The following is a 25,545-nucleotide window of genomic DNA, read 5'->3' as shown; positions in this document are numbered from 1 at the left end:
TTCCCCCCATGAGCAGCCCTGCCAGATTCGGAGCTGGGGGCCCATTGGATGGAAGAAGACACTGAGGTTCAGAGGGGGTCCCACAGTCAGCCAAGGGGCAGGTCAGGACAGAGCCCTAGCCCGGGGAACGGAAGCCCCATCCACTGTGTCCCCTCCCCCATAGACTGACCACTGTGCCCAGTGGCCTGACTTTCCCGCAGACACTGGGCTCCCATGGCTCTGGCAGGTCCTCTGCACCTCGACCAAGAATCAGTGAGGACAGCCGAGCACCTGGGACACCCACCACCCTTCTCAAGCCTCCGTGCCTCCCTCTGTCAGTGGGGCCCGGGCCCTGCCCATCCCAATGCTTTCTGGCGCTTCTATGTCCTCATTTGGCCCTTTATGTAGAAGTGGGCTGGGGGCATCTCCCAGCCCTGTGATGTCCCATTTCCCGGAGGAGGAAACAGAGGCTCAGAGTGGTTAAGGGAGATTTGAACCCAGGCCCAGCTGAACCACCCCCCAGAGACTAGGAAGCTGGGCTGGTCCCAGAAAGGAGCTCTCTGGGGAAATGGCCCCAAAGGGTGGGTTAAGCCAGGTGGCACAGTGGGGGTTTGGACTTGAACCCCCCCCCCTCTGAGAAACAGCAGCTGGTTCGTGGACCAGTCATGTGACCCCGGGCAAGGGACAGCCCCTCTCTGAGCTATGCTGAGAGGTGATGGGAAAGCCAGACGGCAGCTGGAAGGTTTCTGGGTGAGTTCTGGCTGCAACTTTGTGGGCTGGGGGCCCCTGGGGGCCGAGGGGCCGTGCACCGTGGGCGTGGTGCCTGCCCTCTACTCTGTGGTGTCGTCTTTCTCCTCCTCTGGACTTTGTTTCTTGAGCCCAGGTGGGGCCTGGGAGGAGGGGGTGCACCTGCTTCACAGGGCGGGGCTCTGTCCCCTGGCAACCTGGGGCAGGGCGGGGCTGGGAGGCCCCTGTGCCGTCCACAGAGTCAGAGCCAGGCTTGGAGGCTGCTGGGGCTGAGAGCCGAGAGGTGAGTCTGGGGAAATGGAGGGGTCGGATGGACGCAAGGCTTGGGCGGGCGGGGGTCCTGAGTGGGGTGGGCTCTGCTTTTGGCATGGGGGTTTGTGTGCCAGCGGCACCATCTGCTCACCGGCGGGGCCTTCAGGGTACAGGGAGGGAGCCCCCAGCCCCACCCTCAGCCCCCTCCGGACTCAGTGGGGTCCCAGGGGCTGGCGGGGGCCTCCTCTCGCTCTGTACCCGCTGGCTGGCTCTGGGGCCAGGTCTGTGCCCTTCCCACGCTGCCCCCGCCCAGGAGAGCAGAGGCCCATCCCTGAACCTTGCCAGGTCCCCAGTCTCCACCCTGGGCTTCAGGACCCCAAATCCAAGGGGCCTTGAGCCCTGACCCTCTAAGTGAGGGGCCTGATCGGCACCCCCAGGGCCAGAGGCACAGGGCCCCCCACTGGTTCTGGGAATTCTGGAGGTTTCTGGGGAGACGCTTAGCACCAGCCAGAGCCCTGCTTGGGGAGGCCTTGAGCAGCCTACAACCCTCCCGTGGGATCGGAGGGCTCACAGGAGGGGGCTCATAGGATGGGGGTGGGGCAGTCAGCGTGGGGAGGTGTCCAGCCTCTGGGAGGGCAGCTGGGATCCTGTTGGGCCGGTTCAGAGACTTGGCCCAGTGTCCAGGTGTGTCCAGGGGTTGGGGCTCTGCCAGCCAGGGTCCCGGAGACTGTAGCCCCGAGTGATGGAAGAAGTCCAGGAGGCCATCCCTGCTGTGTGGCCTGCCCTGTCTGAGCCCCAGGCCCCTCCAGCAGGCCTTTGCCCCAGGGCGGGAGGCCAGTTGCGGTGATGAGGAAGCAGGTGTGTGGCACCAGGGACCATAAACCCAGTTTCGGTTTTGGTATCAACAGGGTACAGAGTTGGGGCTGGGGAGGAGCCATCCAGGAGGGCTTCCTGGAGGGAAGTCGGTGGCGACTACCTGGCTTCAGAACCTGTTGCTCTGTCACTCCCTGATGTGACCCCTCTCTGGGCCTCGGTTCCCTCTGCTATATGTTGGGGACAAGAATGGTCCCCTCGTCACAGGCTCTTATGAGAGGCAAAAAAACTGCCGGTGTGAGATGCCCAATTACGAGGAGCCCCACCAGGAGCTGGGAGGCTCTGAGCTCTATTACTACTCATTTGCACAGGGTCCACGAGGCCTCCAAGAGGGCGTTTCTCCCCGAGGGTTTCTCTGCGCCAGGCACCCACTCAGGCCTCCTTGCTCCTCCCCACACCCGGTGGTGGGGTCAGCAACATCCCACTTTACAGACAGGGAGACTGAGGCTTTTGGAGAGGGAATGCCTGCCCCAAGGTCACTTTGAGATCAGTGGTGGATCCAGGGTATAAATAATAACATCAGCCACTGCCGTGAAAGCATTTATCGAGCGCCTACTGTATACCAGGGACAGGGTGCCGGGTCTGCGTGGCAATCCTTCGTGGTGGCAGCTGCGTGCTCTGGACTCTACCTACTGCCCAGGTGTGGGCACTGAGGTCGGAAGGGAGACCTGCCCAAGGACGCAGGCGAGGGGGACCCCACCTCACTGACCTCAGTGAATCACCCAGAAGGAATGGGCTGAGGAAGGAGCAGTCCCCCACACTGCCCCACCCACCGGGAGACTTGACACCCTCTGGGCGTGCGGTTCTTCTTCCCGGAATGTGGCTTATAAATCCTGCTGGGTGAGCCTCTGGCCACGCACTGGGCAAATGGTTCTGCGTCAGTCCTGCCACACCTGCCCTCCGAGGGGAGCTGCAGGGCGCGGGGACCAGACCTGCTGTCCAGGGTGGGCTGGGGCTGGAGGGGTGGCCCGGAGGGGCAGCCGGGTCTGGGCTAGAATGAGCCCGAACCCTGGGCCCTGAGCACCCAGAGTGAGAGTCAGCCGCTGTGTACTTGCTGTGTACCAGACTCTGGGCTGCGGGAGGATATGCTCACCTGGACCACTGGGAGGGAGAGAGGGTCCTGGCTGATGGCTTCAGGTGGGAGGTGACAGGCCTTAAATACAACCTTCTCCCTTCAAAGACATGTGCACCCCCAGCCACTTTCGTCATTGGGACAGAGGCTCAGCCCGCTTGGCTGGGATTTATTACCCAAGCCTGCTTGTTTTTTAATATTGTTTTTTCTTAATTATAGTTTCAATATTTGAAAGATGGCGTGATACTGAGTTAGGTGTAACATGGTTCCCCACGATCGATTTTATGTGCTTGATGCCCCTTTTCCAGTTCAGGGAGGGTCTGCATTTTTCTTTTTAAAACCATGTTTAGCTTTTACAAGCAAGTTGGTGTAAAAATGCAGCAATGGACCCAATAGCTCTGGTGGCACCAGGGGGCCAAGGCCAGGGACCATGGTTGCTTGAGGAGTTGAGGACAGCCTGTCTTCCTTTCCTCAGCTGTAAAAAGGTGGCGCCACACTGTGCCGGGCTGGGTACACAAAGGATGATCAGGCCACAGGTTCTGAGGGTGGGGACAATCTGGGGGGGCTCCCTGGAGGAGGTGTCCTGTAGGCTGTAGCTAAGGAGGCTGTGGAGAAGCCGAAATAAGGGTCCTTCTGGCAGAGAGAGGAGGAAGAGGGTCGACCTTGGGGTCTGGTGCCTGCAGAGTTTGGGGGTTTGGCCTGAGGCCGGATGGCGGTCTTGAGAGCCCTGGGAAGGGTGTGAGGATGCCAGGAGTCACAGAGGTGTGAGAGCAGGTGCCGGGCCTTCACGACGGCTCCTGGAGCTGTGCTCAGAGGGAGCTGGGACTCTTGGGAGGGGGGCTGGGCCCCCTGGAGCACTGGGTCAGGGTGTCGCCCAGCCCAGCAGGACAAGGTCCAAGGCGCTCCTTAGCCCAGCCTGGTTTTATGGTGCTGAGGAGGAGGATTGTCTGGGATGGGACAAGGTGTCCTGCTGGACAGGTGCAGGGGAGAGAACCAAGATGTGGGAGTCTGCCCATTACCACCTCTCTCTGGGTCTCAGTTTCCCCACTTGACATACCCCAGAGATGGGCAGGCCCACTGGGCTCATCTGTAAATGTCAGATGGAAAAAATCACAGAAGGAAGCTCAGGGTGTGTGTGCCCTGGGAGAGAGGCTGTCCAGGGGTGGCCCTGGGTCTGGAAGCGGTGAACTGGGTGGGAGGCTCACCCGGCAGGGTGTGCAGTGTCCGGCAGAGGAGGTGGGAGGGGTGCCTGCAAATGTTAGACACACAGGGGCCGAGTTGTTGGGTCAGTACAGGGATTCAGGTGTGGCTGGATCCAGGAGCTCAATGTTTTTAGGATGCTGTGTTGGGATTGGGGGTGCTCTTAAGCAAGGTGCATACACAAGAGGACACATATGGCCCCCCAACAGCTCTCAGCCTCATCCAGCCAGCCTAATATGCCCAGCAGGAAGAGGGTCCAATTTTCCACATTAATTACAAAGTCCCAGGATTTCACATCATTGGCCAGGTTGGGTCACATGTCCATCCCTGAAGCAATCACAGAGGCCAAAGGGTGGAACGTTCTGATTGGCAGGGCTGGGTCACCTACCCTTCCCTGAACCAGTCACACAGGCCACTTGGCCAGGACTTTGCCCTTGAAGGGAGTGGGATTGCACTTCCCCCCCAAGTGCTCTGACCTGGTGACTGACATGTCTTTCTCTTCCCTCCGTGAGCCCAGATCGTCTACACCCTGGGATCCTCTGCTGGGCAGAGACCCCCAGAACATGGACCGAGTAACCAGATACCCCATCTTCAGCATCCCTCACTCACCCCGTGTGGCCGGCATGGCCTTGAAAGGCGACACCAGCTACACGTTTGAGCTGGTGGGCGTGGGGTCCGTGGCCAGCGACTGGGGCCAGGATGAGCCACTGGCATGGCCTGCTGACCACAAGACCTCTCTGGAAACGGCGCAGACGGGGACATCCCTCAGCCTGCGTGTCTTCCCCGGCCAGCTGGCCCCACGGCTGCCCTGCCCGGAGGACGATGAGGAGGAGGAAGTGAAGGCCTACCATCTGGAGGCCAGGGACACCCCGCCCTGGTGGCCACGTGACCTGGAGTGGGAGCGCCGGGTGGTCATTCAGGACCAGGCGGTCAGGAAGAGCGGCACGGTGGCCATGCTCCATGGCACCCCTGACCACGGGGAGCCCGGGAGCCCCGGCCGACCGCAGTCCACGCCCCCGGAGGAGAACATGATCGACACGGAGCAGATCGACTTCCTGACAGCCAGGCGGCAGTTCATGAGCCTGGAGCAGACGAACCCTCCAGCCGGGGTGGCCCACGCCCGTGCGGGGGTTCCTCGGGACCCCCCACCCGGGGTGGCCCACGCCCGTGCGGGGGTTCCTCGGGACCCCCCACCCGGGGCCAGCCAGGCCTCCCAGGCCCTGAACGGGCCACCCCTGGTCAATGGGTATGTCGTCCCAGTCAAGCCTGAGGCGAAGGAAGTGGTCACGGAAGAGAAGAGGGTCCACGGTTTGCCCGCCAGCTCTGGTGCCCAAGCCTTGGACGACCCTGGTTCCTGGTCCCAGGAGGGGTCCCCGGAACCCGCCAAGGAGACGCCCATTGAGCGGGAGATCCGGCTAGCCCAGAAGCGGGAGGCAGAGCTCCGGGAGCAGAGGGGGCTGCGACGGGTGGCCAGCCACCAGGAGCTGCTGGAGATCCCGGCCAGGCCGCTGCTGAGCAAGGTGAGCCTGGCCGCAGCCCCGCGGCCGCACAGGGGGCGCCCATCGCTCTATGTGCAGCGGGACATTGCTCAGGAGTCGCAGCGTGAGGAGGACCACCGGCGGGAGGGCCTGCAGGTGGGCCGGGTGTCCATATCCGACTGGTTCTCTGAAGACCCCCGGCCCGTTCTCAGCAGAGTCCACAGCTCAGACTCCATCCTCAGCCCGACCCCAGATGCCAGCGCAGCCAGCCCCACACCAGAGGTGAGGAAGGTGAACCGCATCCCACCTGATGCCTACCAGCCATACCTGAGCCCCCGGATGCCCCCGGGAGAACCCCCAGCCTCCCACACCTACCGCAAGCCCAGCGGTCTCTCCGCAGATGAGGCCAGGCCTGCGGGCTCTCCAGAGGCCACGGGGTCCCAGAGGCATCCCTCGGGATCCTCTGCAAAACCATCAAGCACAAAGCAAGAGCCTCCCCGGGGACCCCTGCGCGCCAACAGGGGTGTCGTGCGATGGGAGTACTTCAGCCTGCGTCCCCTGAGGTTCGGGGTCCCGGAAGAGCCTGAGAAAGCTGAGGCCCCCCGAGTTTGGGGCTGGGAGGTGGCTGGGGCCCCGGCACTGAGGCTACAGAAGTCCCAGTCATCAGAGCTGCTGGAGAGGGAGGTGGAGAGTGTCCTGCGGCGGGAGCGGGAGGTGGCTGAGGAGCGGCGGAGCGCTCTGTACCCCGAGGTCTTCTCCCCGCCGCCGGACGAGTGCTGTGACCAAGACTCCAGGAGCTCCTCCCGCGCATCTGGTGAGGCAGGGTCCTGGGAAGGGCTTCTTTGCTCAGAGTCTCAAAGGTTGGAGCAGAGGAGGGTGGCATGAGGGGTATGAGGATGCCAGGAGAGGCTAGGGGTGGGGGGACATCTGGGGGACTTTGTCTACTACCCCGGGTGGCTGGTCTGTCTGCTTAAGCAGTAGCTTTTGGAGAAATAACTTTGCCTTGGGTTCTTTGCTTTAGGCGTTTGGACACTTTGTTGTTAGGTGCATAAAGGTTTACAGATGTCCTAGCCTCTTGGTCAGTTGCTCCTTTTTGTCAATGCAAAATACGCCCCGTGTGACTTTTAATGTTTTTCTCCTTGTCTGGTCAGCTCATCTGTGGATCCAGTTTCTCCTGACTCGCTATTTTGGTCAATCTGTCTATCAGTTTTTGCAACCTGCTGTCTGCTCTGTCTGTCCATTCACGCATCTCCTTAACTGGTCCAGCCTCTTAGCCAGACTCTGTGTCTCTTGGGCTGGGGTCTGACAAATTTTCTGCCCTCAGGAAACTCTGGGCTCCTCCCTGATGCCCTTTCCTTCCTCCCCCACCCCAGGCATCACGGGCAGCTACTCGGTGTCTGAGTCACAGTTTTTCACCCCCATCCACCTGCACTCGGGCCTGGTGTGGACGGCAGAGGCGTCAGCTGAGGATGCTCCCAGGCAGAGAAAGAAGAATGAGCAGTGGGTGAGTCTCGAGCCCTGCCATGCACTTGGAGGCCTGGCCAAGGTCTGACACTCCCCCTTAGGGCCAGGGAAGGTCAGGCAAGGCTCAGGTGTGACCTGGGTTTGACACCTGCCTCCCTCACTGCCCTGCCAGTGACTGTGCCCCTGTGTCCCCCACACGTGTGGTGCACAATGGGTAAACTGGGCCTCTCTTCATGTCTGGGCCACATAAGCAGGGTCCCCACCATGAGGTTGTCCCCCTGAGCCAAAGGCTGAGAGCCAGCTCTGCTTGGAGGAGGAGAGCTGTGGCAATCTATCAAAATCATCCTTATTATTTTCATGAGTTTATTACCATCATTGTTATTTCTGATTATTATCCACACCTCATGAGGGATGTCTCAGAGCTCTGCACGCACTGTGCTTTTAACACCCTGGAGGGATGTTTTGTGGCCCATTTTTTGGAGAAAGCTGTAGTCTCCTATGCCCAGGGTCATACAGTCTGAGCTCCCAAGCCAGGACTTGAACCCAAGCCTGACTCCAAACCCCACATTCATAACCATGAGGCCCTCTCATCCCTGGGCGGGTATTGTTGACACCATGGAGAATAACACCAACTCCAGCCTCGCCAATCTGGTGCTCACAGACTGGCCTGGAGGTTTGGGGCAGAGTAGAGCCCAAGGACCTGGGTTCAAGTCCCAGCCCTGCTGCTTGCCAGCTGTGTGATGGGCAAGACCCTACTCCTCTCTGACTCTCAGTCTCCTCCTCTGTAAAATGAGCATGATAATAAGAACAGCCCCCTTCCAACCTCAGAGCAGGGCCTGGCCACGGCAAGAGCTCCATAAATGTCAACTGTCTTTATTACGATGACGTTCACAAAGAGAAAACAGTTGCAAATGATGGACCAAGGCTTCACTGAGGAGAACAGCATGAGGGAAAGCATGGTGGATGGCTTTGAGTCTGGGGTGATTGAGGGGCACTTGGGGGGACCACGGTGGGCAGAGAAGACCTTCTCTTCTGCCCCCAGTGGTGACTGAGGGGGCCGTGCATTGAGTCCAGGGGTGCTCTGGGGTGGGCAGGGCTACAGGGCCCTGGGGGCTGACATATGTTCCTTTCTTGTAGTATGCCGGCATCAACCCCTCGGACCATGTCAACTCGGAGGTGAGTGTGCTCCTGGGGGCGAGGACCTGAGCCTTTCCCTCCCACATTTGTGCCCCCTGCCCTATTGTATCAGGGCCGTCAGAAGCCTTTCTTCTGGGTGTGGGGACCTCCCTGGATATCTTCTTGATTGATAGTGCCTGCCTGAGGTGGATTTTTCTGTGAGCTGCTTTTGATGCCTGTCATGGGCATAGATTGTGGAAAGAGGTTCCATGTGCCGCCTCTTTACCATATGGCTTTGGGGCTGACTTGGCCCGAGACAGGGGCATTTTCTTTGAGGGAGGGGTTCATCTGAGATGTGTAGAAGGCCAGCTACCTCAGTGGATTTGTGGAATACATTTGTGACCCTCTTTGAGCTGAGTCCAAAATGCCAGACCCGGGCATTTCCCTACTGTGGAGCTCAGCATGTGTTAACACATTCCTTGGCACTATTACTAGGAGTAGAGGGTCTGGAACAGAGGAGGGGATGGTCCTGCTTTACCCCTGCTCTAGGCCTCTCCTATGCGTTAGCAGTGAGGGGAGCTGTTTTGGGGGCGTCAGGACCCTGATGGGGACTTCGTGCCTCCTCTTGCAGGTCTTGGAGGCCACACGGGTAACCCGCCACAAGAACGCCATGGTGGAGCGCTGGGAGGCCCGGATCCACACCAGCGAGGATGAGGATTGAGCCTGGGGCCAGGCGCCCACCCCCTGCCCTGCCCTGCCGTGGCCCCGTGGGAACAGCGGACCGTCCTGAGCCCTCGCGTTAGGACATAGGTTCCTGTTTAAATCCAGATCCGAGAACCACAAATCTCATGCTGCCAAGCCCAAGGGTGGATGCACTTTTGGGCTTGAGGGTTTTCTTTTCCGCTTTTATTTTCCTGCAGAAATCGTTGTGCTTTCTGGGTCTAAAGCTGGGGATGACTCCTTCTGTTCCTATGATGTTGCCAAACGCTCTTGGGTCCAGGGAGGAAGGAGACCAGCTCCCCCACCTCCAGATGTAATTGTTCCCGCTAGTCTGAGAGGGGAGACGCTCGGCTCCTTCCTCTGGGACATCCCAATCTAACAGGGGAGACCTGCCCTTGCTCCAGCCCTGGGAAACCTCCAGTCTGAGGGCCAGCCCCAGGCAGAGAAAAGGGCTCGATTTGGGTTCTGAAGGGGGTCCTTCTGTCCCCCCATGAAATAAAGCAGCTGCGGGCCCGCCCTCCGCCTGGTGTGGGTGGCCACCCTGAACCTCTCCCTCCCCCTCTGCCTGCTTCACTTCTCTGGGTGATGTCACTGCCCCCAGGGCTGCTGCTTCCTGCCTCTGCCCCTGCCCCATCCAGGCTGTCCCCCACATCCCTGAGTGTGGCATACAGAAGGTGCTCAAGCAGTGCTTGTTCAGTGAGCGAGTGACCGTCTCAGTTCTCCCACGTGGCCCCATCAGTCATGCTCAGAGCACTTATTAAGCACTTGCTGAGTCGCCAGCCCTTCTGGCTTCAGGGGCAGTTGGAGGGGTCTTTAGTTAGGCTCTGCGTGTGTACCAGGGGCACAACCCCCGCAGAGAAGATCATTCTGGGCAAGGCCATAGGCAGCAGACTCAAACCTGGCTCTGCTGCCCCTCTGTGTGGCCAAGGGGCCCCTCCACCTGCCCTGCCTCTGTTTCCCCCCAACCCGTGGGGATGGTGATGGGACCCCTAGCCTTGACCCCAGAATGACCCCGACGGCAGCCCCCTCCTCCCACCAGCCTGGGCCTCCAGAGGCTAGGAGCAACTGGTGACACCCAGCCGGCAGGGCCTGTCCCCTCCTGCTGCCCCCGGCCCCTTCCCTCCTTACAGCTCCTTCCCCTGCAGCCGCCGCAGGGAAAACAGCCACAGCTATTCTAAGAGCTGCATCTTGAAAGCGGCCCACGCGGGCCAGGGAGGCTGTGTGGCCTGAAATAGCTGAGGCTGCGGGTCCCCAAGGGCGCCTGGGGCAGGGGTAGCTGAGGTCGAGGGGGGCTGCGTCGGGCAGAACAGGCCATCTGAGGAAGGAGGGCATCTGTCCTCAGGGGGAGCGCCTGGGCCCGGCGGTGTGCCCCTTGGTGGCCAAGGTCAGCTCTTCTCTGGGGTTCCAGCAGTTCTGTTCCAGCCCCAGGAACCAAATGTGGGCCCCTGCCCTTCAGGAAAGCAGTTTTGGGGCTTTAGATACAACCTGCCTGAGTCTCGCCGGGTCCTCCCCCATGTCCCACCACATCCTCACCCTGGTGTCCATGGGCCGGTCCCCCTGGTCCCCCTGCTCTGAGAATGTGAGTCTCCTGGGGTGACTGGAATAAGTCATCATGAACAGGGGGCTTAAACCAGCACAGATTGGTTCTCTGACAGTCCTGGAGGTGAGGAGTCCGACTCGGGTCTCACGGGGCTAAATCCAGGCGTGGGCAGGGCCGGTCCTTCCGGAGGCTCCAGGGGAGCAGCGGTTCCCGCCTTTTCCAGCTTCTAGAGGCGCCGCATCCCTGGCTCGCGGCCCCTCCTGCATCCTCACAGCCAGCAGCGCAGCCTCTCCCGTCTCTCTCTGCCTCTGACCCTCCCGCCTCCCTCTTATAAGGACCTTGTGATGACACTGGGCCCCCCGGGGAATCCAGGGTCCTCCCCATCTCAGGGGTCTTAACTCAATCCCACCTGCAAAGTCTCCTCTGCCCCATGACACATCTGCAGTTCCCGGGACCAGGATGGGGACGTCATGGGGCCGTTATTCTGCTGACCAGACACAGAAGGACACACAGTGTGTGGTTCCACTCACAGGGGGGCCCTGGGGGAGTCAAATCCACAGAGACAGGAAGTAGATGGTGGGGGCCAGGGGCCGGGGGAGGGGTGGGGAGTCAGGGTTTCATGGGGACAGAGCTTCAGTTTGGGAAGATGAGAAAGTTCTGGAGATGATGGTGGGGATGGTTGCACAGCGTGAATGTGCTTAATGCCACTGAGCTGTGCGCTTACAAATGGTTAAGATGGTGAATTTTATGTTCTGTGTATTTTACCACAAGTTTTTGAAAAAAGAGAGAGAAAAGTATTCTCTTGCTTGAAGACCTCAGAAGGCCCTTGGGAACAATCCAGGAACTATCCACTTACTGGCTTAAAAACATGAGGAGTGTCCTGAAAAGTGCAGTGTCCTTGAAATTCTTGATTCGATGAGGCTGGTGGGAAGGTCTTGTTTTGATGATTCACTTTTCGTTTAATTCTTCTCACCGGCCTCTGCCCTTAAGGAACGAAGAGAGAATTCTATCCACCTGCCAGGCTGCCGTCCCACAAGGCTCTGGGCGAGAGGTTTAAATGAATTCTTAGCGCAATTCCCAAGGGAGGGAGGGTCTGTCAGGATGGGGGCCGAAGTGGAGACAGAGCCTGGGTCTGCGGGTCCCACGGCCGCTCAGTCTTTCCTGGTTTCCTCCCAGCTTGGGGTATATGATCCGGGGAGGGAGGGAGTTTTCTCGAAGGCCATTAGAAAGGCTGAAACACAAGCCGAGTTTCCAACTGAAAAGCCAGAACCCTTCCTCGCTCTCAGCGTTTTTCACCTTCTCTGGCAGCATCGCTCTTATTTAATTAACTCCTGCGGGACCACGTGGGGATCAGGATCCAGGAGCCGGGCTGCCACTCCGGGCTCTGGTGCTCACTCCCCATGCGTATCCGTCAGCTTCTGCTGTGTGACAACCATCCCAGCCCTCACTGCTCCAACAGCAGCTGCTACGAGCTCACGATCCTGTGGTCAGCTATGGAGGTGCTGCCTGGTCTGAGGGAACACCGACCCGCACGTCTATCGGCCAGGGTGGCAGGGGGAGGGATGGGAGATAACATTCAGACACCCAGTTCCATTTGAAAATCAGGCCAACGATGAATGACTTTTCCAGGATAAGTATATCCCGTGCAATATTTGGGACATATTTATGCTAAATAAAAATCACTCATTGTCTCTCTGAAGGTCAAATGTAAGTGGACGTCCTGGGTTTGTATTTGCTGAATCTGGCCGCCCCGGACAGGGCGCCACGGCCGGATCTCGCTCAGACTGGCGGGCTCATCCCCAAGGTGCTCACAGGAGCCCCGGGCACAGCAGGAGAGGCAGGTTCCAAAGCACCAGCATTAGCGTGATGCTTGTGTCACACCGGCCGCTGTCCCTCTGGCGACGCCAGGGGTGTGACCAGCCCTGAGTCAGGACAGATGGGGACTGCAAGGCTGGGGGGCAACGGGCACTCCCTCCACCTGGAGGGGCAGGTGGACCTTACGTCAGTCACGCTGCCCCTTGGAGGTGACGGGCTGTTTGTACTGGGCTGGAAGATGTGCAGACACCCACTCAGCGGCTACAGGGCCAGCTGTGACGCTTGGGGCCCCACCGGTGCTCCTGGACAAGCAGGCTCGTGTATGAGGGAGAAAGCGGCAGCGCCTCCGTGCCTGACATCCAGAGGAAGTGTCCTCACCGAGTATGGGGCACCCAGTGCCCTCCCTTGGCTGTATTACTTAGCGTTTGCTGTGGAACAAACGAACCAACTTAGCTGCTTTAAAAACAGTTATGTATTTCCCCCCAGTTTCTGAGGGTCAGAAGGCCAGCACAGTGTGGCTGGGTCCTCTGCTCAGGGTCCCACCGGGCTGCGATCAAGGTGTTGGCTGGGTTGCATTCTCATCTGTAGGCATCTGCTTCCAGGCCCCTTCGGGTGTTGGCAGAATTATTTTTCTACATTTGTAGGACTAAGGTCCAGTTTCCTTGCTGGCCACCCCAGGTCCCTGACACACGGCCCCCTCCACCAGCAGTTCAGCACATGGCTGTTTGCTGCTCCCCAGACTTTTATGAAAGCCTCACCTGATTAGGCCAGGCCCACCCAGGAAGGTCTCTCTTTCAATCAACTCAAAGTCAGCTGATTTGGGGACCTTAATTACATCTGAAAAAGCCCTTCACCTTTACCAAATAATGTCTCACCCACACTCAAGGGGGTTACGCACGGTGTGTACACGGGGACAACTCAGAATTCTGGCCATTTTGGGGGGACCTAGCATGGGGTTTAGGGCACGGGCTCTGGTGGGAGAAGTTGGGTCCGAACCTCATCCCCAGCTCCTCATCTTCGCCCTTGACATCTCAGATGGGCGGCAGGGGGCTGGATTCAGAACACAGGTCTCTCTTGGCCATCAACATTAAAAAATTTTTTTCTCTTTTAAAGAATTTGCCAATATTTAAAAATCAGGAAATTTTAATAAAAATCTGGATTTCTTGCTTTTCTTGAGAAAGCTGTGCATGGCTGTGGATGGGCAGCTACAAGCAGATCCTGTGGGGAGAACCCCTCCCACCGTGTTTCACCACATCTCTCTTCCACAAGAGAAGAAACTATAATTGGATAAAAATTAGCGAGGGCCTTGCTGAGAGAAGTTTCTTTAAAAATAAATCTTCCTTTACATCTTTTTTAACTTTCCAGTCCCTGCCACGCTCCCCCACTCCATCTGCCTCTCACACAGGGTTATGCCTATACCCAGCGGCAAATTTCCAGGCAGTGCCTTCCAGCGGGACTGAATTTTGGGGTAAAAGCAGGGTCTGGGCTCTGAGGCTGTTTGCAGGGCCCCAGCACCCCACAAGGCAGTTGCTGTTGTGGGTTAAATAAGGTCCCCCCAAAAATTCATGTCCAATGAAAGCTCAGAATGTGACCTCACCTGGGGATTGGGTCGATTGACTAAGGGTCTTTGGATTGCAAGAAAAAAAAAGGCTGAAGCAAAGTCAACTCAAATTGGCTTTGGTAATACTGGGATCTACTGGTTCATGTAACTGAACAGTCAAAGTAGGACAGCTTCAGGCTCAGTTGGTTCCAGCCCCCAAACGGGGTATTTGGGTCCCTCTTCACTGTTGAGAGCCCCAGGTTCAAGTCCCAGCTCTGCCGGCCTCAGTTTCCTCACCTGTAAGGAGAGGTAGTCTCAGTGACCCCAAGGTGGGTGGTTATGAGGGTTACCAGGCTTCTGGCACACAGTCAGGGCTGCATAAATGTTAGCTCTTGTTGCTATTGACCAAGTAAATAAAGGAATCCTCACCAGGTAATTAGGGACTCAGATGCAACTTCTTGTTATCAAGGCCGAGGGGAGCAAATGCACGCTGCCACCAGAGGGCGGAAAAACACCAACAACGCAGCACCAGCTTTCACCCAGCACGAGAAACCTGCTTCCCACTCCTCTGTAATTGGCTGGCGTTTTCCCAGAACCCCCGAGGGCCCAGACTGGAGAAAACGCAGCCCCCGACCCAGAGAACGCCCTAAGCTGGTGGAGGTAAGAAAGAGGGGCGTGGGCAAAGCAGCACGGAGCCCTATTAGAGGAAAACAGTTGCCTTCTATATGTGTTTCTATGTATTTAAAAATCTTTTATTTATTTTTTTCCTGGAACACTAAAGTAGTTGAAAAAAGTCGAAAAATTGAAAAGCGGGTATATTGAAACGGCGTTATTTTAGGCTTAAATACGTACATTTTATTTATACTCCAAACAGAATTTGTGCTTTTGTCCACAGTCCTGTCCCTGCAAATGGTGTTTCCTGCCTTGGTTTCCTGCTTGGGACCAGCTGAGTGTCTGGATAGAAGGTTCATCTGGCAAAGAGCCTCTGGCATCTCGAGAGAATTCTAGAGACGTCGAGGTAATATTTGGGGGGCTCGTTGGCCAGGTCCCCACTATGGGCACGTTGTCAGGTGGGATTCGGAGCGAGGCAGGGTGGGGTGGGGCCCAGGGGCTTCTGAGAGAGACCCCATGCACTCCTCTCTCCCTCCACAACCTGCTGGGGCTCCACGTGGCCGAAGGCCAAAGTCCACAGACAGCACAGTCTCCAAGCCATTCGCTCGTTCATTCATTCAAGTCTCCAAGTGCTGGTCAGACCAGCGGCAGGAAATCACAGCAGCCCACCTTTGGATGCGCTTAGGGAAACCGTTCTAAATCATTGCGGGCTTTAGGCCTCGGAAACAGAACCCACCCACTGCTCGCCCTCCGCGACCCCCACCCAGGCTGGATTCCAGCACCCCTCCCCCATCCCCTACCATCCCCCACCCCACATCCTCCACCGTTTCCCCCACCTTCCCCCCGAAACCTTCCCTCTCTCCATCCCCCCATCCCCCCGCCATTCCTCCAACATATACCCCACCCCACCCACCCCTCCCGGACCCCCGCAGTCCCCCCCCCCCAGCCCCCGTCTCCCGGTGCCGCCCACGGCCTGTTCTCCCCGAAGCCGCCAGAGGGCGCCTGTGAGCAGCGAGCGGGGCGCGTCCCTGCTCTGCCCGCGCCCTGGGGGCTCCCGCGTCCCTCCGGGTGAGAGCCGAGCCATCCGCGCCCCCGGGTCCTGCACGGCCTGCCCTGAGCTCCAGCCGCGTGGGCCTCCTTGTGAGTGTGTGCCCAACACACCCATCCCGGCGCCTTTGCACATGCTGGGACCCCCAGGTACACGCGTCCTCAAATGCCCCTGCACGCGGTTCCTCCCCGCTGCGCGTCTTGCCCCCCGCCACGTGGTATTTGCTCAGTAACTACTGGGTGAACAACTGCGCCCACGGAGGCTGCGCCCTGAGCCTGTGAGGCAGGAAAAGACGAGGACTCCCAGGCCCAGCGGGAAGCGCCGACAGGACCCGGTCACGCAGCCTGGCTGTCCGAGGCCCCTGGGGGGGTGCCAGGCGGCCACGGGCCGGGGACTGGGGTGGGGAGGGGAGGGCTCCTCTCTGGGCTCAGGTCCCCTCCTGCGCCGACCTCATGGGGCGAAATGAGGCCACCTGGTCAAGTGCCCAGGTCCCGGCACACAGTAGGTGCTGAATGTCTGCTGGCTGATGCCCGGAGGAGGGGGCTCCCTAGGGCTGCCACCTGCCTGGCCTGGGTCTCCCCCTCGTCTGTTTACGGGAGTCGGGTTTCCAGCCCGCAGCGGGGGGCTGGGCAGCGGCGTCACCCCAGTGGCACAGGCCAGCGGTGGCGGGTTCTGATGTGGAGTCCAGGTGACACAGCACTGGTCCCAGGGGCAGACCAAGGGGAGGCCTGGAAGCTGCTGGGAAAGAGAGGCGCTGTCACACCCTGCCCCCAGGCTTGGGTTCCAGCCCAGACTCCCTCCTGCTAAGCTGGTCACTTTGGGCACCTTGCTCACCCCCTCTGTGCCTCAGTCTCCTCATCTGGAAAGTGGGTGGGTGGTCATGAGGTGACAGTGTGCCATAGGCTCCCAGAGCTTTGGTGCTGAAAATAACGCACAGGATGCTGGCAGATATGGGCCAGCCCTTGGGAAGGACTCACTGTGATCTGGGCACCGTGCTTCTCGGTGTACAAACCCCAGCTCTCGGGGTCCTCACAATTATCAGCAAAGCGCTTTCACTGTCCCCATTGTTTAAAAATTGAGGTAAAATTCACATAAAACTAACCACTCACCACCTTAAAGTATACAATTCAGTGTTTTTTTAGTGCATTCACAAGGTTGCATAACCACCACCTCTATCTAATTCCAGAACATTCCATCACCCCAAAAGGAGACCCCCGTCCCCATCAGCATTCACCCCCACCCCCTCCGCCAGCCCCTGACAACCCTGAACCCACTCTGTGTCTGTGGGTTTGCCTGTTCTGGACGTTTCCCATCAATGGAATCACACACTCTGTCCTTCTCCATCTGGTTTCTCTCACTGAGCATCGTGTTCTCAGGGTCCGTCCACATTGTAGTGAGTGTCAGTGCTTCTCTCCTTTTCATGGCTGAGTGATGTTCCCGTGTGTGGAGGGACCACATTTGTGTATCCATCATCTGTTGATGGACATTTGGGTTGTTTCCATTCTGACTGTTATGAATCGTTCTCCTGTGAACATGCATGTAGTTTTGTGTGTGTGTGTGTGTATGTATGTATACATTTGGGCATATACCTAGGAGTGGAATTGCTGGATCATACAGTAATTTTATGTTTAACTTTTTGAGGAACCGCTGCCTATTTTCCACAGCTGTTGCACCATTTTACATCCCACCAGCCAGGGACAAGTGTCTGATTTCTCCACTGGGAGCTTCTTCTTCTTTTTTTTAATAGATTTATTTATTTTTGGCCACGTTGGGTCTTTGTTGTTGCACGTGGGCTTTCTCCAGTTGTGGCGAGCGGGGGCTACTGTTTGTTGTGGTGTGCGGGCTTCTCGTTGCCGTGGCTTCTCTTTGTTGCAGAGCACGGGCTTCAGTAGTTGCAGCACACGGGCTCAGTAGTTGTGACGCATGGGCTTAGTTGCTCCGTGACATGTGGGATCTTCCCAGACCAGGGATCGAACCCGTGTCTCCTGCATTGGCTGACAGATTCTTAACCACTACGCCACCAGGGAAGCCCACTGGGAGCTTCTTATAAAACGAAGCACCCGGCTGGGGAGGTGAGTGGCTCAAGAGGTGGCCTGGAGCTGGTGAGGACTCTTCCTGCCCCACAGGCTGACTGTGGGTCCCCAGGCCTGGTCTCTTCTCTCGCCCTCAGGCTCCACATATGGGCCACGCCATGAGCCTGCCCCATTGTCTAGTATCTCGTGGATGAGGCAGGAATTAGTATGGAGAGGAGGAGAGATGGAGAGGGAGGAGTCTGGGGTCCCGGGGTCACCCCGGCTGCGTGGCTTAGCTTCTCTGAGCTGCAGTTTCCTCATCTGTAAAATGGGACAAGAGGAAAAGAGTCTGGACGTTCTTAAAAAAAATTACCATGTGATCCAGCACTTCCACTCCTGGGTACGTGCCCCAAAGAACTGGAACAGGTATGTAGACAAACCCTTGTACACACATGTTCACAGCAGCACGATGCACAACAGAGTGGACACAACTCAGATATCCATCAGCTGATGAATGGATACACACAATGTGGTCCATCTGTACAATGGAATATTATTTGGCCATTGAAAAATTGAAACACTGATTCTTGCTACAGTGTGGGTGAACCTTGAAAACATAATGTTGAGTGAAAGAAACGAGACACAGAAGGACAAATATTATGAGTCAATTTATATGAAGTCCCTAGAATAGGCAAATTCACAGAGGAAGAAAGTAAATAGCGGTCACCAGGGGCTGCAGGAGAGGGGGTGGGGTGACTGCTAATGGGAACGGGGCTTCCTTCTGAGGTGACGAAAGTGCTCGGGACTCAGACCGTGGTGACGGTCACACAACTCTACAGAATGTACTACACATCCCTGGATGGTCCACTTTAAAATAATGAATTTTATGTTATGTGATTACATCTCAATTAAAAGAAGATGCTTCCAGAGGTTTTTCAAGAGTGGCTGCCCCCTCTCACCTTCCTGTCGGAGGTATCAGGAAGTTCCTATTGCTCTTGGTCCTGGCCAACACTCGGCATTGTCCGTATTTTTGGTTTCAGTGGTTCTCATGGAGTGAGATGGCCCCTCACTGAGGTCTTACGCTGCAAACAGGCCACATGGGGTTCAAACTCATTGGCCATTGGGGTGTCCTTCAGGACCTGACCTTTGAGGCCTTTGGCCCATTTTTCTTCAATTGGGTAGTTTGGTTTTTGTCATTGATTTGCGAGAGTTCTTTACATATTGTAGACCCTGGTCCTTTGCTGGATTATACACTGCAAGCATCTTCCCCCACTCTGCGCTTTGCCTTTTGACTCTCCTAATGGTGTATTTGGACAGACTCACTTGTTTAAAATAAAAGACTAAATGTTTTAATTAGAAATAAATTTTATAGGCAAGGAGGCTTAGCGCATGAGTCACCAGGGAGAGAGTTTACCAACAGTAGCATCAGCTTTTCCACGCGGAGGGAAGAGGGAATGAGATTGGCTTCATTGACAGATGAAGAGACGGAGGTTCCCAGAAGCACCCTGACTCGTCCTGGGTCACCTGGGGCAGCAGTCCCAGCTCTCCGCTCCTGCCCTTGCTTTGGGAGGGATGTTTCCGGAAGACACACCTCTTGGCCCACATGAGGGTATTTCTGAGCAGATTTGCAGGTTTGGCATGAAACCCTCAATTTCAAGTTACAAAACCTCATTTCCTGCCAAGGCAAATGGAAAAGGCTGGGGACGGAGGGGCCACTGTTTATGTCTCATCCACTCTGGCTGGCCACCCTCATAGGTCAGTCATGTAACTACATGGTGTGGAGTGAGGACGTGGCCACCTGCAGGGGTTGTGGAGGACCTGGGTCACCTGGCCTGAGCTGGACGCTGCTGCTGGGGCCCATCCCCCGCATGGGGCCTCCATATCCACCGCTGGGTCCTCTTTGCTCCTCCCTTGGTGGGGGGGGCTGTGCTGGGAGGAGCCAGAGTGGGCAGCCAGGAGCCACTGAGTGATGGGCGCCCTGCCTTTCTGGGCATTAAACATTTGGGGTCTGGAAAGTCTGCTCCTGGATATATATACCCAAAATAAATTTTTTTAAAAAATTTATCTATTATTTATTTATTTTTGGCTGCATTGGGTCCTCGTTGCTGCACGCGGGCTTTCTCTAGTCGCGGCGAGTGGGGGCTACTCTTCTTTGCGGTGCGCGGGCTTCTCATTGCGGTGGCTTCTCTTGTTGCGGAGCACGGGCTCTAGGCGCGCAGGCTTCAGTAATTGTGGCACGTGGGCTCAGTAGTTGTGGCTCGCGGGCTCTAGAGCGCAGGCTCAGTAGTTGTGGCACACGGGCTTAGTTGCTCCGCGGCATGTGGGATCTTCCCAGACCAGGGCTCGAACCCATGTCCCCTGCATTGGCAGGCGGATTCTTAACCACTGCGCCACCAGGGAAGCCCTACCCAAAATAATTGAAAATAGGTATTCAAAGAAAAACTTGTACACATACGTTCACAGCAGCACCATTCACAACAGCCAAAAGGTGGAAACAACCCAAATATCCATCCACAGGTGATGGATAAACACACTGTGGTCCCTCCACACATGGGAACATCACTCAGCCACGAAAAGGTGTGAAGCACTGGCACTCGCTGCCACGTGGGTGGACCCTGAGAACACGATGCTCAGTGAGAGAAGCCGGGCACCAAAGGCCACAGAGTGTGTGATTCCATTTATGTGAAACGTTCAGAACAGGCAAATCCACAGAGAGAGCGAGAGTGGGTTCACGGTTGTCAGGGGCTGGGGAGGGGGATGGGGAGTGACTGCTGATGAGGATGGGGCTTCTTTTTGGGGTGATGGAATGTTCTGGAATTAGACATGATGGTTGTACAACAGTGTGAATGCACTAAATGCCACTGAATAGTACACTTTAAATGTACAATTTTATGTGAATTTTATCTCAATTAGTGTTTTTTTAATTTTAATTTTAATTTTATATTGGAGTATAGTTGATTTACAAGGTTGTGTTAGTGTCAGGTCAACTCCGCAGGTGTAGAAAGCCTGGGAGGGCGGTCCAGGCCCCACCCCAAGCCTCAGCCTCAGCCCAGGTGCTTCCCAGCCAGACACATCCCCACACCCCTGCAGGGCACCGGTCTTTCCTCCTTTTCTTTCTTTTCTTTCTCTCTCTCTCTCTTTTTTATTTGGAGTTCTTATATTTATTTTTAAGCTGCTTTGTCGGGTGTGAGTGACTTCAGCTGGGCGCCCACATTGGAAGCGGCCCTGCGATGTTCCCATGGGCCTGCCCGTGACATCGTGGTCACAACAGCAGAGCAGAATCAGGACTTTTTTTTTTTTTTTTTTTGGAAGTTTAGTTGATTGACAATACTGTGTTAGCTTCAGGTGTACAGCAAAGTCATTCAGTTATATATGTATATATATATATATTTTTTTTTCAGATTACTTTGCATTTAGGTTATTACAGGGTATTGAGTATAGGTCCCTGTGCTTAGAATCGGGATTTTGCAATGCGTCGTAGGATAAAACTGCCACACACATGGCTTAACCAGCCCAGAATCTGCAGTGTCTCCCACCCTCCCGCCCGCCTCGGGGCCCTCATCCCCAGGACCCACCGCGGACCTCGGGATCCTTCGAGAAGTAACTACGCATCGTACACACGCGAGGGTTTGGATGGATGTAACTATGGATGTGCAGCTATGACCTGCTTTGGTTCTGGTGGCTCCGCCGGCTGCTTTGGGGCTCAGAGCCCTGCTGGAACCGGACCTCCACCTGCCCTTCCCGGGGAAGCGCCGGGGAAACCGAGGAGGGGGAGCGGGCGCCTTAGGGCGCTGAATCCTCACGAGACTGTCCATGTAGGGAGGTGGGTGACAGTCTGGCCCCTTGGACGGTGGTAGAGTCACCGGTGGGCAAGAGTCGCCGCAGGGCCTCGGTCCCCCTGGCCAGCGGCCACCGAGCGTTCAATGGGTCCCTGCGGGCACCCCCGGCCTCGTGGCCTCAATGCCGCCCCCCAACCCCGAGCACGGGACATCCACTCCGCATCCCTGCCCTCTCCCCCAGGGCTGCCCAGTCGCCCCACAGACCCCGTGGCTGCTGCCTAAGAGTGTTGTGGAAAGGCCGGTCTCCCCGGGGTGGGGGGCGTCCCCCAGTCTGCCTGACCCCTGTGGTCCCTCCACACACGGGAGCATCACTCAGCCATGAAAAGGAGAGAAACACTGACACTCGCTGCCACGTGGATGGACCCTGAGAACACGATGCTCAGTGAGAGAAGCCAGACACAGAAGGACACACAGGGTGTGATTCCATTGATGGGAAACGTCCAGAACAGGCAAATCCACAGACAGAGAGTGGGTTCCTGGTTGTCAGGGCCTGGGGAGGGGGATGGGGTGACTGCTGATGGGTATGGGGCTTCCTTTTAGGATGGTGGAATGTTCTGGAATTGGATAGAGGTGATGGTCACACAACTCTGAATATACAAGAAAGCATTGAATTGTATAATTAATTTTTCTGTGCATAATGTAAAAATATCTTTACTAGTTTTTTGCACAAATTAATTTATACAATACAGCAGGGCATAATTTTTTCTAAAAGCCTGTCCCAACTCATCATTTCACGTAATTCCATCAAGCCATTTCTCTAGGAGCAAACACTTTTTTCCCTCAGCTTCACTGAGGTGTGATTGGCAAATAAAAACTGTGTATATTTAAGGTGCAGCATGTGACGGTTTGATATATGTTTACATTGTGAAATGATGACCCCAATCAAGCTAATTAACACAGCCATCGCCTCAAGTGGTTACCTATGCTTTTGTGATGAGAACATTTTTACCATCTACTTTCTTAGCAACTGTCAAGTACACAATGCAATATTATTAACTATAATCACCGTGCTGCACTTTAGACCCCCAGGACCTATTCATCTTATAACTGAAAGTTTTTTCCCTTTGACGAGCATCTCCCCACTTCCCAACACCCACACCCCCCAGCCCCTGGTAACCACCGTTCTGCTCTCTGCTTCTATGAGCTTGATTTTTTTTAGAGTACACATTTAAGTGAGATCACGCAGTATGTCCTTCCCCATCTGACCTCTGTCTCCTAGTATAATGGCCTCTGTGTCCATCCACGTTGTCACAAATGGCAGGATTTCCTTCTTTTTTAAGGTTGAATAATATTTCATTGTATATATAGGTACCACATCTTCTTTATGCATTCAACGTAAGTGTCGACAGACACTTAGGTTGTTTCCATGTCTTGGCTATTGTAAATAATGCTGCAATGAACATGGGGGTGCAGATATCTTTTTGAATTAGTATTTTTGTTTTCTTCAGATAAATACCCAGCAGTAGAATTGCAGGATGATATGATAATTCTATTTTTAATTTTTTGAGGACACTCCATGCTGTTTTCCACAGTAGCTGCACCAGTTTACATTCCCACTGACAGTGCACAAGGGCTCCCTTTTTTCACATCCTCACCAACACTTATTATTTGTTGTCTTTTTCATGATGGCCATTCTGAGTGGTGTGAAGTGATATCTCACTGTGGTTTTGGTTTGCATTTATCTGATGATTAGCGATGTTGAGCATCTTTTCATGTACCTGTTGGAAAAATGTCTATTCAGATCCTCTGCCCATTTTTTTAAAAAACCAGGTTGTTTGTTATTCTGTTGTCGCATCTGGACCTCCCTTGCCCTGCCCTTACAAGCATCCACCCCTTTTTAAAAAATAGATTTCAGTTTTTGAGCAGGTTTAGGTTTACAGAAGGATTGAGCAGAAATTGCAGAGAGTTCCTGCGTACACACCCTCACCCTCGTTTCCCTGCTGTTTCCTCCCTGGCTATGAACGTCTGGTGTTGGTGTGCTACAAGAGTTTCAATCCATGAGCAATATCATCAATACTTTATTATTAATTAAAGGCCGTAGTGACACTCAGGTTCACTCTTGGTGTTGGATGTTCTGTGGGTTTGGACAAATGTACACTGACCCGTATCCACCGTTACAGCATCACACAGCGTAGTTTCACTGCCCTAAACCCCTCTGGTCCCCTCCTATCCATCCCTCCTCCCCCCAAGCCCCGTACCTCTGATCCTTCTCCCGGCTCCAGAGTCCTGTCTTTTCCAGAATGTCCCAGAGTTGGAATCACAGTGTGTGTGTAGCCTTTTCAGACTGGCTTCTTCCACTTAGTCGTGTGCATTTAAGGTTCCTCCGAGTCTTTTCGTGGCTTCATAGCTCATTTCTTCTTAACGCCAAGTCACATTCCATTGTCTGGACGTCCAGCGTTTATCCATCCATCCACCTGCTGGACGGCATGTTGGTTGCTTTCTGTCTGGGCAGTTATGGATGAAGCTGCTATAAACACCGGTGTGCAAGTTTCTGTGTGGATGGCATCACCTGCTTTTACCTCTTCAGAGCTCAGGCCACGCGATGCAACGGTCTCATTGAATTCTGGAGCTCTGGACCGATGTCCACCGCCACCAGCAACCGCGTGAGGGCAGGGACGATGGCCTACTGCTCCTGCTGGCCCCGGAGCTGAGCCTGGGGGCGGCTGGAGGCCGGGGCTAGGCAGACTCCGCTCCAAGTCCCACCAAGCTGAGTGACCTCAGAGGCTGCCCTGAGCTTCATGAGGCCTGGAGGGAGGTCGCCAAGGGGGTTGCCGGCACGGGCCTCCCCTGCCCCCTCCCCCTCCCCCCTCCCCCCTCCCCTCTCCCCTCTCCCCTCCCCCCCTTCATCTTCCCCTGCTCCAGGCAGAAAATGCTAGGGAGCAGCCAGCGGGGCAGCCACGGTGGACAGCCAGTGCCCCCCGAATCCTTGCTTCTCGGAGACGGGAGCCTCCAGACTCGGGAAAGTGGGGCACCAAACGTCCCCAGCAGGTTTTTCTGGCCCACGGAGTCCAAGGTGGTAACTCACCGTCGGGCTGCCTGAACTTGTCCAAATTTCCCAATTTCCCTCCTGTGCACACAGCCCTCAAATGATGGAAACTCCCATGTGGTCTGACACGTACCTTCCCATGTCCTGACGCCACCCCAGCGCAGCCTCGGGGGCCACTGGGAGAAGCCAGAGTCTGCTGTTTTGAGCCCCGGGGCTCATGTTCTGTCCACAAGGTGAAGAATCCTGCTCACTGGTGGGAATGAAGTAAAGCGGGGCAGCCTCTGTGGAAAACAGCACTTCCTCAATAAGTCAGAGTTACCATCCATTCCAGTAATGCCAGTCCTAGGCCTTTACCCCAAATAACTGAAAACAGGTGTTCCAACAAAGATGTGTTCACAACTGCTCACAGCAGCCCCAAAGTGGACACAACCCAAGTGTCCATTGATGGATGAACAGGTACACAAATGTGGTCCCTCCACACATGGGAGCGTCCCTCAGCCATGTAAAGGGGTGAAGCCCTGACACCCCTTACCACGTGGATGGACCTTGAGAACACGATGCTCAGTGAGAGAAGCCAGAGACAGGACACACAGGGTGTGATTCCATTGATGGGAAACGTCCAGAACAGGCCAATCCACAGAGAGTGGGTTGGTGGTTGTCAGGGGCTGGGGAGGGGGTAGAGAGAGACTGCTGATGGGGACCAGGTTCCTTTTGGGGTGATGGAATGTTTTGTAATTAAATAGAGGTAATGATTGTACAGCATTGCAAATGTACTGCCACTGAATTGTGCACTTAAAAATGGTCAATTCTGGGAATTCCCTGGCGGTCCAGTGGTTAGGACCGCCAGGTCCTGTGGTTAGGTTAGCTTTCACTGCCACGGCCTGGGTTTGATCCCTGGTCAGGGAACTAGGATCCTACAAGAAGCACGGAGTGGCAAAAAAAAAAAAAAAATGCTCAAAACAACTTTACTCCCAGATGGGATCTCCCTGATCATAAACTTGACCTTAAATCTAAAACAACCAGATATCTTAACAGCAAAACGGGTTTATTCGGGAACTGCAAAAAGGTACAATTCTGGATACCCGCTCCAGGAAGCCACAGGCAAGTCTGGAGAAGAAAGCTGAGGAAACTTTTATAGAGAATAGGGAGTTGGGCGGGGCTGTTGTAAACAGAGAGCCCATTGGAGGAAACTCGGAGCTGGGAGTGTGGTGGCTTTTCATTGGCTGAGCTCTGATGGTCTCTCATTGGCTGG

The 25,545-nt window shown here is 55.7% G+C and overlaps 1 protein-coding gene across 2 annotated transcripts; it reads left to right on the top strand.

Moving 5' to 3' along the window:
• Positions 1–963: 963 nt before the first annotated feature.
• Positions 964–10,968, top strand: MISP (mitotic spindle positioning). Of its 2 annotated transcripts, none has more exons than XM_059919023.1 (5): positions 964–1,009; positions 4,641–6,415; positions 6,975–7,105; positions 8,203–8,241; positions 8,813–10,968. In XM_059919023.1, exons 2-5 carry the CDS (start codon positions 4,687–4,689, stop codon positions 8,900–8,902), a joined length of 1,989 nt encoding a protein of 662 aa, XP_059775006.1. In that variant the 5' UTR covers positions 964–1,009; positions 4,641–4,686; the 3' UTR covers positions 8,903–10,968. The 2 variants fall into 2 exon arrangements, with proteins under 2 accessions (XP_059775006.1, XP_059775007.1); XM_059919024.1 differs by having other exon boundaries at positions 984–1,009; positions 4,636–6,415.
• Positions 10,969–25,545: the final 14,577 nt, after the last annotated feature.

This window comes from Balaenoptera ricei, chromosome 3 (genome assembly GCF_028023285.1).
Source record: "Balaenoptera ricei isolate mBalRic1 chromosome 3, mBalRic1.hap2, whole genome shotgun sequence".
Classification (NCBI taxonomy): domain Eukaryota; kingdom Metazoa; phylum Chordata; class Mammalia; order Artiodactyla; family Balaenopteridae; genus Balaenoptera; species Balaenoptera ricei.
The sequence above is the reverse complement of the archived record's forward strand: the minus strand, read 5'-3'. Positions and strand labels throughout refer to the sequence as shown.

Bases quoted from the DNA above. Each gene is read 5' to 3' on its own strand.
- MISP (XM_059919023.1), top strand. From the start codon at position 4,687: ATGGACCGAGTAACCAGATACCCCATCTTCAGCATCCCTCACTCACCC. The intron at 6,416-6,974 runs GTGAGGCAGGGT...CCCCCACCCCAG, and splicing joins GAGCTCCTCCCGCGCATCTG to GCATCACGGGCAGCTACTCG. The intron at 7,106-8,202 runs GTGAGTCTCGAG...CCTTTCTTGTAG, and splicing joins GAAAGAAGAATGAGCAGTGG to TATGCCGGCATCAACCCCTC.